This window comes from Hyposmocoma kahamanoa, unplaced genomic scaffold (assembly GCF_003589595.1).
Source record: "Hyposmocoma kahamanoa isolate Upper Pololo Valley unplaced genomic scaffold, ASM358959v1 81, whole genome shotgun sequence".
Classification (NCBI taxonomy): Eukaryota; Metazoa; Arthropoda; class Insecta; order Lepidoptera; family Cosmopterigidae; genus Hyposmocoma; species Hyposmocoma kahamanoa.
This window is the reverse complement of record NW_020654080.1, coordinates 7,687,569-7,704,186: the sequence shown is the minus strand read 5'-3', so window position 1 is coordinate 7,704,186 and position 16,618 is coordinate 7,687,569. Positions and strand designations below refer to the sequence as shown.

At 35.2% G+C, this 16,618-nt stretch overlaps 2 protein-coding genes across 4 annotated transcripts in view; one reads left to right on the top strand and one right to left on the bottom strand.

The window, feature by feature from the left end:
* The first annotated feature begins 234 nt into the window (after positions 1-234).
* Positions 235-3,292, top strand: LOC113234176. Of its 2 annotated transcripts, XM_026469458.1 has the most exons (5): positions 235-515; positions 824-1,012; positions 1,183-1,509; positions 1,622-1,726; positions 2,217-3,292. In XM_026469458.1, exons 1-5 carry the CDS (start codon positions 405-407, stop codon positions 2,466-2,468), a joined length of 984 nt encoding a protein of 327 aa, XP_026325243.1. In that variant the 5' UTR covers positions 235-404; the 3' UTR covers positions 2,469-3,292. The 2 variants fall into 2 exon arrangements, with proteins under 2 accessions (XP_026325243.1, XP_026325244.1); XM_026469459.1 differs by lacking the exon at positions 2,217-3,292 and having other exon boundaries at positions 237-515; positions 1,622-2,149.
* Positions 3,293-4,535: 1,243 nt separating this feature from the next.
* The window catches only part of LOC113234178 (protein N-terminal asparagine amidohydrolase), a 72,346-nt gene continuing 60,263 nt past the window's right edge, over positions 4,536-16,618 (bottom strand). For both annotated transcript variants that reach the window (XM_026469460.1, XM_026469461.1), the window contains 6 exons: positions 15,695-15,888; positions 14,910-14,975; positions 14,055-14,237; positions 10,627-10,844; positions 8,199-8,360; positions 4,536-6,259 (listed from right to left, as the gene is read on the bottom strand). In XM_026469460.1, coding sequence (XP_026325245.1) covers positions 6,134-6,259; positions 8,199-8,360; positions 10,627-10,844; positions 14,055-14,237; positions 14,910-14,975; positions 15,695-15,881 — 942 coding nt within the window. In that variant the 5' untranslated portion in view covers positions 15,882-15,888 and the 3' untranslated portion in view covers positions 4,536-6,133. The remainder of the gene's footprint in view (positions 6,260-8,198; positions 8,361-10,626; positions 10,845-14,054; positions 14,238-14,909; positions 14,976-15,694; positions 15,889-16,618) is intronic.

Below are 16,618 nucleotides of genomic sequence, written 5' to 3'. Positions count from 1 at the left end.
GACTAAAAGTATTATGGACATCTGTAAAATTATCTACTATTTTTTTATAACTTATTCATTACGAACCAATTATTATATTATTAACATATCAAATACGGTTCCTTAAATTATTTTAAAAAATCTAAAAAGATTGTCTAAAAACCTATGCCCTAAGCTGTTAAACACTGGGCAACACGTCAATGTCAGAGATTTTCATTTCATTCCGTTTCTCGTCTCGTTTGAATTCGCGTTTCTGGAGTGCTTTCTGCTATAATTATTTGAGATACTCGTCACCGACTTTTGGCTATTCTTTACGGACATTCTCTCGACTGCTTACGATTTGGTTTGCGACATATTTTCTTTCAACCGACTACTGCTATTTACCTGGACTTCCGAACTGCATACGATTTGGTACTATTCTCACGATGAGGTGCTTTTTATGTGATGTTGTTTTGTGCAATGAGATACAACGTTACAAGTTATCAGATATTGGCCTAGAATTAAGTGCAGTTTTTGCTGATATATTAAACCGTGAGGTGAGTATCTATATGCCTACTGTAATAGTCGTCATCATAATACTACTGTAAATCACACGCGCACATTAAAGATCGCTGACGTTGAAAAGTTTCTCCCTCAATCCCATTTTATTAAGAATCTCGTGCCAATTGAAACCCGAAGTCATAACTGAGTTAGTTTCTTCAAAAACGCAGTTATTTCGTTGTATTTTACGGTAAAAAGATACTAGGTAGATTATCTGGAAAATAGAAGTTTATTTGATATTGGTGGTCTTTATAATATCAAGTGCAACAGTGCAGTGTATTACTTATACTTTTTTCTCTTTCAGATTGATTGTGATGGCTACTTGTGTGAAGATTGCCTAACATCGGCTGTAAATCGACTATCTCTTGAATTAAGAACTCAGGTTGCAAGTCACTGTATTTGGTGTAAAAAGTCAATACTTGGTCATCATTCTCATCGATTACCAAACGGCCCTGAGAGAGATCATATAGCTTTGCGTATATTACCACGACAGGTTAGTGTTTTATGCACCTATTGTGTACAATCTATTGATTTTTTAAATTGCAACTTGTAAATATTGATTTAATTCGACCGTAATTGCATGTTAAATCCTGGTTTTTTGTTTATTTATTATAATATGAGGCACATGGTATTTTTTTTAAACATTTAATATGTTATTTTTAGATACAACCTGAGCATAGAGTTTGCTATGCCTGTTGGCTTGCAGCTCGTAGAAATGTTCAACGAGCGCAGATGCAAGATCAAAATAGAGCTGAACCTCCTGGACAACTTGTAGATCAATCATCTACATCTCAGCCTCAACTATCCATATCTCAGCCTCAACCTTCCACATCTCAGCCTCAACCTTCCACATCTCAGCCTCAACCATCCACATCTCATGCTTCAATTTGTGTTTGGTGTCAGAGATCAATTGCCAGATGTCATTCTCATTCTTTACGAGAAGGTCCTGAAAGAGATGTCATTATGGCAAGACGTATCTCACCCAGATTGGTAAATACATTTTTTAGACATATTATGATATAGTTAGTTATCTATACATATAATGAAAAGAAAGTTGAGAATGTTAAAATGTTTGTCTTATGCATTCATTTCTTTTTTTCAGATTGAACTTCATAGTAGAGTTTGCTATGCATGTTGGCTGTCAGTTCGCAGAAATGTGGCAGAAGAGGTTACCCCTGAAAGTGCAAACACTAATTTCAGCCAACAGCAGACATCACTTCCAAATTATAGACGTACTGGTAATTCAGCCAACACATGTTTTGTGCATGGTTGCATGAATCCAGAAAGATTTACTGTACCTAACTTTTTTGAGACACCGTTTATTAAAATTGCATCATTTCTATGTCACAGACGGTGCACGTATATGTCATGAGCATTTAGGTACATTTAATTGGGATTTTTTGTATATATATGACTATATAAATCAGTTCAGCCCTGAACAGTTAGAGGCTACAATTAAACTGGCTCTGGAAAATGAAATTCAATTAAAGTTAGATTTTGAATATATTGACTCGATGCCTAACGAAACATGTAGATATTGGACTGGACTAACTAAAGAAAACTTCTTGTCAATAATTAATCAAACTCCTCTGTTAAGAGAGCGTTTTAAAAAATATAAGACTGCTCTTGCTATGTTTTTAATTAAACTGCGGACAGGTGAGCCACATTTGAGATTAGGGCAATTATTTGATATATCCCAAACATCCATTTCAAATATATTGTCAAATGTTAGAAACATTTTAAATGTACAATTTGTACCGCTTCATATGGGCATTGGCCATTTACCAAGAAATGATACATTGTATCGGAATTTGACAATACCACAAGGTCTGTTTGGTGGTGAGGAAGGCGGCAGTAGGAGAGCTATCGTCATTTGTGATGGGACATATGTTTATTTACAAAAATCATCGAATTATTTGTTTCAAAAAAAAATCATACAGCCTACATAAATATAAAAATCTAATAAAACCATTTTTAATTGTGACAACAGATGGTCATATATTAGATATTTATGGTCCCTATGCTGCAACTGTGTCAGATGCAAATATAATGAAACAATTGTTTCAAAATGAAAACAGTGAGCTACGCCAATATTTCCGAGAAGGAGATGTTTTTATCTTAGATAGGGGATTCAGGGATGCTATTGACTTTTTAAGATCTTTAAATTATAATGTGTTTAAACCTGAATCCCTAGAACCTGGTGAGACACAGTTGCCAACATTAAGAGCCAATAAGTCCAGACATGTCACAATGTGTAGATGGGTAGTGGAAGTTGTAAACGGTCGATTCAAAAGAGATTTTAAAATAGTAAGAAATGATTTTAGTAACAATGCTGCTACCCATGTAATGATGGACTTTAGAATAGCAGGGGCCATAATAAATGCTTTCCATGTACCCATCACAGATAGACCGGATGCTCCCCTAATTTTAGAGCGTGCCCTACTCAAATTAAACGTACCCAATGTTCTGGGGGATTATATTATAGAAAATAATTTAAATAGAAGAAGAGTGTCTTTTAATAATATAAATGCGGAACAAATTCTCTTAAATGAGTTCCCGAGAATGACAAAGTCTGATTTGATTTTATTTGCACTGGGCACTTATCAAATTAAGCAGGCGCGCTCTTATTATGGGGAGCACATTAGGCAAAATGGCTCTTTTATAATAGAGATATGTCATGATATCGAGCCTGTCCATATGCCAAGTTCTAATACTGAAACGATTTTATTTAGAGGACGAATCAAATCTAGGCTTCGTAGTGGTAAGATATATTATACATATATTTTATTAAATACCAATGAATGTGGTTGGGAGCACAGAATCCATGGTTACTATTGCAACTGTATAGTTGGAAAACGTACCGTGGGTTGCTGTGCTCATATTATGACCATTGTGTGGTATATGGGATGGGCTCGATATGAAGACCATATAACAGCTCCTGCCTCCTTCCTAGACCATATTTTAGTTAGAGATGATATTGAAAATGAAGAAATATAATAAAAACAACTAAAAAAATGTCTTGGGTTTTATTTTGCACAACTATCAATACCAAGTAAGATATTGAACGGATGGAACTGATTTTTGTAAGTATTTGTATACCTAGCTGTTAGTTTCCCTAACAATTTAAAATAAATAAAAATAGTCTGTCAAGTTTTCAGTTTTGCTGTTTGTTGTATGCATGTTCTCAGAAAACAAATTCAATAACAATTAACTCAGAACAAAACTACCAATTATGATTTCACTTATGTTATCCTTACGAGGATTGCTTGAGCTTGATGTTTTTCATTGCTTTCTGGGCCAATAGATGTTCTTTGCCATTGGTATGATAAGAACTGTGTGCCAGTAGAGAATGTCTATTTTGTTGAATACCTATCATCATCAAACTTAAGAGTTATAATAAATACTCTTGTCGGTGGAGCAACTTCCGAACATCTTTACTGTAAGCTAACTCCTTGACCTCCTTATACGACCCGACACTGGCCTTTTCTTTTATTTGGTCCATATATTTGCATCTAGCCAGACCTCTTCCTCCTTTTCCTTCCAAAATGGTCTAAATACCTATATTATTATTATTATTTTTCCGTAATGACGGCCACTAGCCTTGGGCCAGTATCAGTGTCGATAAATGTTACGGTTAATTCGAACATACAATAAAAAAATATTTTGAATGTAACATCAAAACAATATGATTTGTCATCGTTCAGTGACAGTAGACAGCTGCCAAATCACACCAATGTACGTTTCGTCGAACGCAATATCGTTTATTTTAAAAATTGTAAAATTACATTTTTAGTAATTCCGACATAACTTAAAAAGATTTCAATTATTGGATCCTTTCCTATACAATTTTAGACATTTTTTGACATAAGTTGTACCTCGGTACATTTTTTGGGCAAAAACTGAAGACCTCCTTTGAAGGAAACAATACAAGAGTGGAAAATACCGTTCTCTGAAATCCTGCACTTATTGTATTTTGTTCTATTTTTGTTGTAATAAATAAATAATAATAAATAATGTAAAGAAAGATTTTGTAAATGTAAGTGAACTATTTTGTTTTGAAGTATTGTTTTTTTTTTGTGTGTGGAAAAACTCCACTACTTTTATATAATTATTATTACAAAGAATGAACACAAGAAAAATTCCACCCATCTGTCGCGGGACACAGTTCTACAACAAGGTTACAATTAAAACAGCGACATCTACGTCAGTCTATGGTAGCTGTAAAGTTACCGGCTGAATGAGAAGCTTCATAAGCATCTCACAGGTGCTTAAGGCGATAAAAGCCGAAAAAACCGAATACAAAGAATCTATAATAAACACAGAGAAATTCTCGATCGAAAAAACTGACTCGATCTGCTCAGTTGGTAGAGCGGTGCCCTTGGTTTGGCACAGTCACAGGCCCTGTCACATGGAAGGAATTTCTCTTTTGTGTTCCATCTTCGTATTAATATAATTAGTATAAAATAATTTTTATTTAGATTATTTGCCCTTCGTTCGTAATACTTTCGGGAAATCAGAGAGATCTATTGTGTATTATTTTGGAGTTTTATCTAAATTTGGGTAAATATACTGTGCCTATTCCGTTGTATGATAATGTTAAATGGATATCACCATCATAAGTAAAAATATATGACGATTCAGACTCTACTGTCATCAAAAAAATAGGCGCACTGAGATAGATTCCCTATTCTTCGATTAGTCAATCATCACATGTAAGCCTTTATAGTGGTACAGTCACGTGCATTAACACAATTAAACAATCGTTTTATAATTACATTTCAGAATAATTCACCATGTCTGTCGTCTGCTAACTAACAGGCAGCTATATGATAACACCATTTTTTGACATATCATAAAGAAACCATAACCCAGTTACTAGCATATTGATATTGTTTAACGATATTTTGGTTTAAGTTCCAATAAGTCGAATACGTTAACTAACTTTAACTGTTTTTAAACATATAATTTTATGCTATTTAAAACAGATGTTTGACCACTTGTCCCTTAGCCGCATTTTCGTTAGTGGACGGCAGATGTAATGTGACATGATGTAAACCTTCGTCAATATGGATAATAATATAATTTTTGCACAAAAATACAATTTGAATGTTACTTCTATTATGCGCTTCAATTTCTGATATGTGACTGTATGTACCATTAGCACCCCTTATACTCAATAAATATAAATTGTTTCTCATTCTTTCCCCTAACCATGTCAACATTCGACTTCAAAATGACATATTTCAGCCCCTCTATTACCAATACGGTAATGGTTTAAGATGGTACATTAGGCCGTCAAATTATTGATGTTTTCGCCTCAGATTGCCATCATTAGTATTAATGCCCTTGTAAGGGTTCTGATGTAAGGAAAAATCCCGGGACAGCGACCACCTGGTAGAAGACATACTTTCGTGGCTTAAGAATCTCCGGACATGGTTCAACCTGAGCACAAGATCTTTGTTCCGTGCAGCTGTGTCTAAAATACAGATAGCCCTAATGATAGCCGATCTCTGTAGGAGATGGCACCTCAAGAAGGGTTCTGAAAAAAAAAATACGTGCAAAACATTCGATATGTGAATGAACGCGTCATACTGCGCGAACGGCGACGTCATCTTTAAAAGCGCATGGGTACCCAGCATCCGGATTGCTCATCACGGCGGTAGTAATGCGGTCGGTTGTCCGGGAACACGGTCACAGCCGGGAACGGGTGTTGCTGAATGAACTTAAGCGTCATTCGAATCTGAAACGATCATCTCAATGTAAGTGTAACACCATGTAACATTTTAAACCGAGTTCAAAAAAGGAGGAGGTGCTAAATTCGACTGTAAATTTTTTTTGTATGTATGTTACGCAATAACTCCTGCATTTGTGAATTCCCGATGGTGATAATTCTTTTTTTGTTGGAAAGAGGATACCTCAAAAGTGGTCCAATTTAAATTTGAAGAAAATATTCCATGAATAACTTTTGAGGTCGGTTTTTTTAGTACTCTGTACTGGGATTATTATTGTTTATAACTCAATGTTATAACATATTGATAACAATAACATTTTCTGATTGGTTTTATTATAAAACCATTAAAGAAAAATCTTTCTCGAAAATTGTTTTTGTGTTCATCAGCACAATTATCAAAAGTTGAAATTTGGGTACCATTAAGAGGGAGCATGCCAAAAAAGTTTTGACGTTGGCTCCGCCCAAATTTGTGAAACAAATATATGCCTGAAGTTCGCGTGACATGCGACAGGAGATGTTGAATTTTGCGCATTAAACGTACCAAATTCGTTTTAGCGGAATAACTCTAAAACTAAAGGGATTAAAAAAAATCCGTAGTAACAGTTGTCGAGCATGCATAAATACAATTAATTATCTAATTTTTGTCCTAATAACCCATAGCATTTCGAGGATAAATCGAAAAAATGTGAAAATTAGAGGTCATTTGTGATTTTTATCTATCGAGGAAACTTTATTGTTTTATGTTTCTGATTAATGGCTAGCTTGAATATATCGTGTAGTTACTCGTACAATATTTTATTTTTAACTTTAAAGTGGATATACCTCTCTAAAATCAAATCGAAGATTAGGAATTTTTCCTCTGCTCCCTCTTAAGAAAACGTAAAATTTTTTGGGTTTCTCTTTATTTAAAGACGAAAAGGAAGCATTATATTTCAAATCAATAGTATATTTCAACCAAGATTCTACAAAGCTACAAAAACAAAATTTCAGGTGTATGACTACTCTTTTCTAATATTTGCTATTACACATCACATCACATCAAAAACGGAACCTTTCTGATTTGTTACATAAATAATGACTGGTTACAGGCAGGACACCATGTAAGTAAAAAACAGTAGTTATAGTACTGTAGTAAGTACTTATAATGCAATCGACTGCCTCCGTGGCCGAACGGTTACCACGCCGGACTGCCACGCAGAGGTCCCATGTTCGATTTCCGGGTCGGGAGAAATATTTGTATGGCCTACATTTATGTCTCTCGTGAGTGTGGGTGTAATTTGTGATTGTCTATGTGTGTGTCCATGGCACCCGCGGCACAGGGTTTCCCTTTTTTTTTTTTTTTTTTTTATACCTGACAGGCAAATGACTAGTGCGGGGCTATGTTGAGTGTGTGCGTTATTTATTTATTTATTTAATCGACTCCACTACTGCTTCATCCAACGTCATTCCGCTCTTGATGAGCAATACTATCGCCACAGCAATAGCAACAACGAAAAATATCAATCGAGAGTTTTTTTGGGTGGTTTTTACTCCTATTTGTCAAAGACGCATAGTGAAAGACAAAACACACTATGTGGTAGTTTCTGTGGTTCGTTATTCTTGAGATTAGAGATTCACTAACAAGAACTAAATATCTGTGGGCCTGTTAAAAATGACACTGATAGCGTTGGTAGCAGCATAAAATATGTCAGATTAATATTTATAAAAATAGTTCGAATTTGGATTTTGCTGTGTTGATTGTTGTATATAGCAACGGTAATGACCAGGCAATCAGGGTGACTTTAGATGAAGTGGGAGTCGATGTTCACTGATGGATCGATCGCGTTTATTTACGAATTTATTATTCTTGATTTCCGATAGCGAAGTACACACGTCATTACCAACACAACCACGAATATTACAATTTGTATTGCCATGAACTATGGAGTCAGTTCCAGCGAGTACTTACATTATGCACAAAATGCGGAGGCTCTACGGCAGGCGTAGTGCTAAGATGCTGTAGTATGAAATCATCGGATTGCTCGAGCCAAAGGTCTACGCCGCGTAGCGGATCATAGTTGAATGGCCCGATGCGTAGCATGCCTACGCCGTTATCGTAGATGTCTAACACCTGTAATTAAATTGAAAAAAAAAAATTGTGATAAAATCGCATCAAACCCCTAAACATAAACATACATGTCGTATGCAAAGTATTCCGTAAACATTAGTGGTGAAGGTCGTCAGTTGAAGTACGTCAATTTAGCCGAAAGAGGCCATATGGCCAATGCCACTGATAAATTTTCTAATTTCCTATTTCATAAATGATGCGAAATAAAAAATACCCAATGCAACTAGAATACCATCACAACATTACGTCACTCTACTTCATTAATATTATGAGACTCAATATGGACTAGCGAACAACAAAAATTAACAACCTATTTTCAACCAAAAAAGGCGTTCTCTATTTTATCGATATTTTTCTATTAGTTTCCCAGATTTCTGTCGTTTAAAATGACAACTTTACTGAACTATGTAATAATGCCTCACGTTCGATGAGGTGAAAGAGCTGATGGCTGGAGGAGACGAGAATGATTGGTCAGCACGTGAGTTCATCCCACAAGCCTGTATCCCAAAAAGAGACGACATAATACAAAGCGTGGTTCAAGTCTACAAGCAATTGCTCTTTTTATAGGAAACGAAACTATTTTTCCGGATTCAAATCGCGTATATTTGTTTATTCAAACAAACCGACGCGTTTCGGGCCCTTTACAGGTCCCATGTCCCAGTCAACCGCGACCATGGGACCTGTAAAGGGCCCGAAACGTCGGTTTGTTTGAAAAAACAAATATACGCGATTTCAATCCGGAAAAATAGTTTCATTTCCTATGTGTAACAATCGCGAAAACCTAAGAACTAAATTGCTCTTTTTATTAGTAAATTTTTATTTATTTATTTAACATTTATCACTCAACAGACAACAGCTACAAACACAGAAACGTTCATCAATCATTTGTTCAAATACTTTTCTACATTCACTGATCAAACATCGAATCGTGCTATCAAATAATTCAGAATGTTGTGCCGCTTCGAGAACGGAGTACGATATGATATCGATATGAACCCTAAGCGAATGCAAAAGTGATATGAAAGAAAGAAAATAATATTTATTTGGTCTCTACTAGTAATACAAAGTAAATCTTAATATTAAGCATTGAGATCTAAAATGGTCACCACTCAGCATTTGTCTAGTTGTGCATCCAAAAAAACCCAACGCTGATATTCTGTGGTAAAATTTTGTATGATATAATAATAAATCATATACGTATATGACTATATTACAGTAAATATTAAAATTTATAATTAAAATCCATTACGTAAAATAAATCAATAAAAAAATTACATCTAATTCTCTTGTTAAAAGGATTATTAATCTTTATAATTAACTTATATAAATTAATTTATAAAAAGTGAATTCCCAAACTAACTGCTATTTATAACATATGTATTTATGGATATGGTTTTTAGTCCGGTACGATAGGCACTACCCGAGGTGGATTGCGCCTGCTGTAAACGTATGACAATCCTTTCGATTTTAATGCGTTTTCAGTCGATTATTACTGATAATTAAAGACTGCTAAAAATAAGTCTTCATGCTCTATAAAACTCTTCAAACGACGAACGCCACCCTGTAGTCAAAAAAATTTTCCGAACTATTCAGACACCCTTCGAAATGCTCCGAAATCCATCTGCACCAGCATATTGAAACAATCTTTGACTGATCTAAAGTTGTATGTCACGATGTTTTACTACAGACCTACCCTTAGAGGACGGAAAAAAATAAAGGAATAGTCTAAGGGCCTACCGCTTAACGGAGTCGGTTCCTGAGGTAGCTGCGCGGTGCGACAGAAGTGACAGCTTACGTAACAGTAACGTCGCGCTGCACACGGGATAATTTCAACAAGATTTTTCTGACGATATTCAATAGCAAGTTGATTGAAAAATGTGCCTACTAAATTAGTCAATTGTAATCATGTGAAACAATATACAAAAAAAAACTATTTCATTGATAATTGAACTGAATATGTCTATTCATGAGCCATGTGGCACTTTTTTTCAATTACCTAATTATTGAATATCGGAAAAAAAACTTGTTAAAATTATTCCGTGTGCAGCGCGACATAACTGTAACGTGAACTGTCACTGCTTCCACATCGCGCAGGCTACTCCAGGAACCGAGTCAGTTATACGGTATTAAGTTTTTTTTTGTCAAATTACTCAGAGTCATTTCAATCGGGCTCAGTTCGAACCAGCGCCTTGACCATACAGTGGTTCACGCTCTCCCAACTGAGCTACAGCACGAACCAAGGTCTAAAGTTATTTGTAAGTAAACTAACCTGAGCAGAATGTGGTCCACCTGTGATAGTCCGAGCACTCCTCAGAGGTAGTTCAGGCCCCTTATCTGGGAAGGTGGCGGGGAACAAATCCCCCGCTCTGATGTCCACGCCGACTCCTGTGACAAGAGGCGCGGGCGCACCTCCGCCGAGCGCAGTATTTAACTCGCATGAACATGCCAGAGTTAAGTCAATTTCTACTGACAGTCGATGGAAAGACACTGGAAAAGATAATTACAACTTTTTTTATATAAAAATCGACCTCAAAAGTTTGTGGAATTACATCTATTTGCCAAGTTTTGTTGATATCGGTTAGCGGAAAGTGCGTGAAATCTAATTCGTCCCCTAATTTGTCACCCCTAAATTTGAATGGGATCACTACCAAGGTACCCCTTTTCCAACAAAAAAGAATCATCGAAATGTCAGAGTAATAGCATAACATACACACCCAAAATACAATCTAATTGAGAACCTCATCGTTTTTTGGAATCAGTTAAAAAACGAGCTTGTTTTTGTTTTTGCAAGGGACACCGTTGTACATAAAGATTTTTTTAAATTTATTAAGGCTTTGGCAAAGCCATCAGCCTAAACATGAAGTTTAATTATTATTATTTTTTTTATTAAGGCTTTGGCAAAGCCATCAGCCTAAACATGAAGTTTAAATATGTTTCTGTAAATATGGCCGCCACAAAGAGGATAGGCAATTTGAGGCGGCGTGCTTGGATTGACTCGGGATTCCTTAAAACGGGCCGATACGAGTATTTTAGTTCGAGATTTGTATAATTTCGCGTTTTAATCTTCGATTAAGGCACAATAGCACTATCCTATTCCACTTTAAACTAGATTTCACAAAATAATTGAAAGTCAAAATAAAAACGACACTTTTCCCTCCAAAAGTTCCAGAGCGAATTATTTGTACATAAAGACTATATAGACCAAGGACAAATTAATTTTTTGTTTGGTACTGTTTTCTCCACTGTGGAAAAGGCAAAGGCACTAATACGCCATACAGCCAAAAACTGAAAGTAATTTCTTTCTTGAATTCCATTACAAATTTATGTCTTCGATAGTGCTTCTTACGAAATGGTACAAAATTGGATAACATTCTTAATTTTTCAGGAGATGTGATAAAGAACGCGGGATGATTTCAGGGATTTTGTACAGTTGAAGAAGGTTATCGATGAGGATTATTCTAGGAATAGAAAAATGTGGGCAATCGAAAAATATATGATGGAAGGATTAGTTGGAGTAGTCACTTTAATTTGTTATCGAATAATATCACTGTATGCCAACATGCTACATCAATGAGTACTGGCTCACGCTCCATTCGATCCGCATAAGAAGCACAATTTTGGCAATTTGACAACTGTCTAAAAACGTCAATGGTGGTGATTTTTGTTTTTCTATACACGTTGAACTAAAAAGGTTATAATGATTTTACATTACCCAGCAAAAGGATGTTTTATTTAAAAATTATCGTGTCCGTTAGAAATTAAAAAAAATATTTAAAACAAATATTTGTAATTACTACAATGATATTCATCTATTTTGGTGAAATTATTCCACTAATTTGTTACGATTGTTAATACAAAATTCGAACGCAAAGAAACATTCCTTCGATCTTACAGGACTCGAACCTGTGTCTGTTTTGCCAATCTAGGGCACCACTCCACCAACTGAGCTTCGAATTTTTCTATGCGTTTGTTACAGATCGTGGTTTTAACGGTTTTTTTTGCCATAGCGCCACCTGTGAGAAGATCTTACTATGAAAACGCTCTAAATTAGCAAAACAGACGCAGGTCAGATCTGTCAGATCGAAGAAATTTTTCTTTGTGTCAATAATTATAAGAAATATTTGGTTGAAAATGTCTTTTGTCGTTAAGTTGGCAACTTCTATAAGCATATAAATTAGAATATATTTTGATAAGTTGTTTTTTTTTTTCAGTGAATCCGAAAAACGTAAACACGGTAATGTAAACTTCTAAAACCCAAAGAAACAATTAATCGGTAGCATGACACATGTTTACAGTTAAAGTTAAGATCAACAGCTGATTAACCGATGATAGTATTTGAACAGACGCCATTCGCCCACTTTGATACAAGCTTTGGCAATGGCCCAAAGTGCTCTTTAATCACTCGAAACAATGATCATTATAATGAAGTAGTAAAAAAAAACTAAAATTTAGCAATAACATTAATAGAATAATAGAAAATGAAAATATTTTTTCGGATCTAAATTGCGTATATTTGTGAACTTGTTAAAATAAAATAATTTGTAAAAAGTGTAGCGTAAATTGGAATGTTCTTTGGAAAATTTTAAAAGTAAAGAATTTCATTAATATTTTTTTGAAAATAGAGTGTTTTGCATTAATATTATGACTGGTTGATGACTTTACCATCTCAGTCAGCCGTGACCTGTAAAGGGTCCGAAATGTTGGTTAATTTGAAAAAAACAAATATACACGATTTAGATCAGAAATAATAGTTTCATTTTCAATGTGTAACAATCGCAAACAAAAAAAAGCAGAACATAAAAACAAACCTAAGAACTCAACATTAAAAGAATAAAATCACATTGTGAAAACTATAAACATTTTCCAGAATTTGTGTCTACAGCTGCACTATTCCTTTTGTATTTATTTTCCACAATTGATTAATAATAACATCTTGGAAAATAAAGTATTTTTTTAGATCGAAAATCCTTTACAATCCAGTATTTGTTTAAAATATATATAACATTTTGCTTTTATTTACAACTACATCACTGGAATGAGATATCTAGTACTTTCCTATTTCAACATCATCAATCCATTAATGTGGCCCACTGCTAGGCACTTCTCTCAGGTGTAGGTTTAGGCCATAGTCTTCCACGCTGGCCCAATGCGGGTTGGGGACGCATAGGTTTCATCAGATGTTTTTTTCCCCGAAAAGCTCATAACTCATAATTCATTGTGTCATGTGGATTGACAAAGGTGTTACGTTAAATATAATAAAAGATTCCAATACCTGAACATTGTAAGGGCACTACAATGAATAACTTAATAAATAATTCGTTATGAAATATGTTAAACAATAATGTAAAAATTTTAATCACAATAATTAAAATTAAAAAGTTTATGATAACGTAAGTCTAGCTAATACAATTTAATTTATATTATAATTCGTTCGATAAAATTGTATAAAACAATGTATTTCACGAAAAATTAATGATCAAAACAAAAAATAAATAATCTTAACGTACGTCCTTACTTAAATTAATTGAAGGTACCTATGTCAGCAAGGTCATCGTAAATATCAAATTAAATTTCGCACATAAATTCCGAAAAACTCAGAGGTGCCCGTGACTTTTTCTATTTTCTTATTCACCTACTTAATATTTTAAAGTACCATCCGATATGCAAAATGTCTAAAAATAAGTCACTTTTACTTACGCATAATATTAGCAAATAGCTCATCCGAGTAATTATGGGGATCCCGAAAACCCCCGACCAGCTGCAGCTCGAGTCTTCCTTCCGGGTAGCCTACGGCCAACTGCTGTACTCTCGCGACCATTGCCGCCGCCGCCTCCGCCGTTCCTGATCCGTCTAGATGCGCGAGAGCTACGGCGCCTGATCCTGTAATTGAAAAATAAAAGGTTTTATAACAGGAAAGTTTCACATATTTTAAAAGCAAAAAAAAACAAATTTAAATTACTTCGATTGCATATTGTAAGTAATTTATCACAATTTAGTAGTGAGCATTCGTTTTTATTTGATATTTGATTACAAAAGTACTGAAATGAAGCAATGGCATATTCATAATAATTTCAGTACAGAGTACTAAAACAACCGACCTCAAAAGTACGTGGAATTACATATAGTTACCACGTTTTATTGAAATTGGTTCCCGGAAAGTGCGCAAACCGGGATTCATCCCCTAGTTCGCCACTATACGGGACTTCACACTGGAGATAATAAAAATTGGTTCTCACTACTCAAAGTATATTGAGAAAGAGAAAAACGCCTTGAATTGGAGAATAGCAAAATCAACCATTAAAATAATTGCTTCGTATAATAAAATTTAGGTGCTATACCCGTGACCGTACGTGATGTTGTCTAACATTCAATTATTGTTATGTTTTATTGTTGCACTTACTTCATACCCTGAAAAAGGTTACGTCATAACCATGACAAATGTAAACAAAATTACGAGTCACAGTGTTAGGCAACCTGATGAAATAAGTATGAATTAGTAGAAAAGAATAAGACACTTAATAAACGGAAGTTTAATGAGTTAGTGTTTCTTACCTGCATGCCTCACAATGACTATAATACAGGACGTGGCGTCATCTGAACCGATAATGTGAATGTTTTCTGCAAATAAAAGTTAACAGAGTTAAAAAATACTAAAATATTACAATTGGTTTAAAGCAATAGTTTACCAACGTGGTCATTTCCCCCCAGGGGCCGATGAAGCGCCCTAGTAATAGATTGGGGGGCGTTAAAGCTGTCTAGGGGGTGCTACCGCATTTGAAAAAAAAGCTAGAATTATCTATATAAACTACTCTACATATTTATTTCTATGTGATTTTTATGTTTTACAATTATATTTTGTGGTGGTGGGCGTTGAAATTTTTTTATCCTGTCTAAGTGGGCGGTGAGTCAAAAAGTTTGGGAACCTATGGTTTAAAATTTGAAGAAATAGTGTGCTCTTTGCCGTTTTGGTCGAGTCAGTTTCGAATTATAGCTTCGATGGGACTTTAAATCTTAAAAATCAGATCAGTTCTTTGTGTTAACATGTTCCTGAGATTCTGACTACCTGTTAACTTTTTCTTTTTAATAAATTAATGTAAGCCTACAAGTTTGTTTTGACGACCTCAGTGGCCTAACGGTTTGTACCACGGGCTTTCCTATCCCGGGTTCGATTCCCGATAGGACCAAATTGGGTAATGAACTTTTCTAAATTGGTTCTGGTCTGGGTGTTCTGTGAAGTGCCCCAGAGTGAATTCCGTTGCTCTGGTACTCATAGTACAGGGAATTCCCTAGTTCGAGACCAGGCACTTTCTTTTTAAGTGTTAGAAGTGTGAACTTACTGTCATGTGGCGCAGCTGCGGCGAGTTCGCGTTGTCCAACGTAGAGCAGTTGTTGAGGACCCACAACCCGTGGGGCGGCGGCGAGCAACTGCGCAGCCGCATCTCGGTAGCCGGGGTGTGCGGCAAGCAGCGCGCGGACTGATGTCGGGCACTCGTCCGCCAATACGCCGTTTAGCACCACCACCATGGTAGCGCTGAAACAAAACAATATTCATATTTATTACTCTATTTTTCTAGTACGGGCCGTACTGTGTCTGTGTTTTTAAATTTGGTCGAGTATTACTTACATCAAGTACTCGTATATAACCAAAAATACAGGCAAAATAAGGGCTGTACATTTCTGGTAACTCATCAGTGATACATTATTTATAAATATCAACTATCGTTTGCACTGAAATATAGACAGCGCCAACAACTGATCTGTGTGTACGTCTCCGTTTATTCCAAAAATATTCTGTATTTAATGTAATAAAGACAATACCTCTGACAATGGCGTGCTGTTCCATTCGATGGTGTACAAAACAAATGGTATCAAATTTCATGGGTAATTAAATGTGTAATGTAATTTTGCATTTTTCGTCCATTATAGCAAAATTCAAGTTAACTGGTCGATGTAAAGTGAAACAATCGACGACACCCGTCAATGGGCATTGTTCATTTTTTTTCAAACTCTATTTCAAAATCCATTTCGAGGAATAAGGTTGTTGATTAATATTTTCTATGTATTGTCAATATTACGTCGAGATTCTGTATATTTTTCAAAAGATAGTATTGACCTTTATTTGACATTCAATGACGTCATCAGTGTTTCTACAATGTTTTGTCCGTGCGTAATGTAAAGCAAAAACGCAAAAAAATTTAATGTCACTTCACGTTTGTAAATATAAACTTAGTATTTTTGCAACTTTTAATTTCGCTGCCGGG